Raw genomic sequence first — 2140 nt, 5'->3', positions numbered from 1 at the left:
CCCACCACCACAGGGCTCTGTCGCACAAAGGTTACAGCCTAGGAAACCCCAAGGGCTCTTCTCTGTCAGATAGGGCCACTGTGAATCATAATCAACTCTTCGGCCAGCACACAACAGTTGGCAACCCAAGGTGAGCAGTGTGAATCTACCAACCATTCCACTGGTGAAAAGACGAGATTTGCTCCTCCTATAAATATGTACAGCCTCGGAAACCCACGGGGCAGTCTCTGTCCTAGAGAGTCGCAAGTCAGAACTGCCGCCACCGTGGTGGTGAGGGTGTTTTATGTTCGGTTTGGTTTGGAAGTGTCATTCTATTCTACCTACCTTGCTTACAGGAAGGGAGAAGAAGCCATCTCGAGAGGACAGCCAGGGGAGGTCAAGGTTCTGAACACTCTCCTTGCCTCACTCTGTCATCATGAAATCATTTCCTTCCTGCTTCCACAGCTTACTCTAACTGGCCTGTGTGTGAACCTCTGGCCACCTGCTGACGTCCCAGCCTTTTCTGAGCATGACATTTAAGAAGCTCAATGAAATGTAGCCACTTTGCAAAATGCACGAGATTCAAGAATGCCAATGGGCGTGTTTCATTGCTGTCATTCTAAACTGTACATCCCAAGGAAAGAGCCACAAGAGAACAGCCTGGTCGAAGCCTTCCTTGGACCCCTCTGCTATCCTAGGGTGGTGCTGTAGCACGAAGACTACAGAATTAAGAACCTCGCTTTCCCCACTCTAACCACCTATGATCCCTGTACCACAACCAAACGCCTAAACCAAACTCGGTGCCATTGAGTCAGTGCCGCCTCACGGTGATCTGACAGGGCAGGCAGAACTGCCCCTGTGGGTTTCTGAGACTCACTCTTTACAAAAGCCTCCTCCTCCTCCCACAGAACAGCTAGCTGGTGGGCTCTAACTTCTAACCTCTCTATTAGCAGCCCAATGCAAAACCCACTGTCACCAGGGTTCCTGTACCAGACTTGAAGGAATTGAGGATGGTTAAGACGTTGTCTTCTGGACTTCGGGCATGTTACTAAGAAGGGCGAGTCCCTGGAGAAGGGCATCATGCCTCACAGAGGGTCAGAAAAAAACAGGGAAGACCTTCATCGAGATGACTGGCAGAGGCTAAACAACGGGCTCAAGCACAACCCGTGAGGTGGAGGCAGGCCAGGGCAGTCAGAACCAATTCTGTGGACCCTTTCGTCACCATTCCCATTTAGAATGAGTCAAGTTGAATGAGAGCGCATGCAGCCCCACACTGGCTTCCAGAGCCCTGGTGGGACAGTGGCTATGAGTTGGGCTGCTAACCCCAAGCTCAGCAGTTCGAAGCCACTAGCCAGTTCCTCAGGAGAAAGGCAAGGCTTTCTACTCCAGTAAAGATTTACACTCTTGAAAACCCACAGGGCTGGTTCCACCCTGTCCTACAAGCTCGTTAAGAGCCGGCATCTACTCGATGGCAGTGAGTTTGGTCTAGATTTTAGGGCCCAAAGGTGTCCTGGGACACGGTGTGTTAAGCCTTGGGAGGGCTAACTGCAAGGTCGGCCATTCACTCACAAGCCACTCCAAGAGAGAAAGATGAAGCTGTCTGCGTCCCTAAAGATTTACAGTCTTCCAAGCCCTGCGGTGCTCTACTGTCTTATAGGGTTGTTTCGGGTCCAATTCAACTTCATGTAGCGGGCTTGGTGTGGGGACACGAACCCACCGGCACATCACACTTACAAACTTCCAGTGGCACTGAAAACAAAGGCAGCCACTCGTGACTTCTCATTCGTGCGGCATTTTCCAAAGAGGTCCCCAGCGCCGGGCCAACCTCCCTGCTTACCTGTGATGCATTTGCTTGGGGCCAAGTGTCGGAGAAATGACCACTCGGGAGGCTGGGGTCCAGCATCAGGATTTGCGTTGCAGGGTCTCGCGCCGCCCCATCTTGCTCATAACCGCTGCACAAACGCGGCCACTCGTCCCCGGGGCCGCCCCGGGCCACCCAACTTCTCCCGAGGGCCGGTAGCCGCGCACCCCGCCTTGGAATGGGGCATGCCGGGGGCCACCTGGGGCCTTTCCTCCAGAAGCTCCGGGAGGGGCGCTGCCTAACCTAGTGGGGTACGGGCACGGTCACCAAACCCACGGAAGCACGCAGCCCCCGACCCCC

At 54.1% G+C, this 2140-nt stretch overlaps 1 protein-coding gene across 1 annotated transcript in view; it reads right to left on the bottom strand.

Moving 5' to 3' along the window:
- PRDM4 (PR/SET domain 4) overlaps positions 1 to 2140 on the bottom strand; it is a 31266-nt gene that overhangs the window by 28856 nt on the left and 270 nt on the right. The window contains exon 2 of the mRNA XM_004700324.2: positions 1817 to 2083. Coding sequence (XP_004700381.1) covers positions 1817 to 1827 — 11 coding nt within the window. The 5' untranslated portion in view covers positions 1828 to 2083. The remainder of the gene's footprint in view (positions 1 to 1816; positions 2084 to 2140) is intronic.

The sequence above is a fragment of the Echinops telfairi genome, unplaced genomic scaffold, assembly GCF_000313985.2.
Source record: "Echinops telfairi isolate 266 unplaced genomic scaffold, ASM31398v2 ScPeMD7_2;HRSCAF=8, whole genome shotgun sequence".
NCBI classification, from domain to species: domain Eukaryota; kingdom Metazoa; phylum Chordata; class Mammalia; order Afrosoricida; family Tenrecidae; genus Echinops; species Echinops telfairi.
Note: the sequence above shows the minus strand (reverse complement) of the source record. Positions and strands in the feature narration are given on the sequence as shown.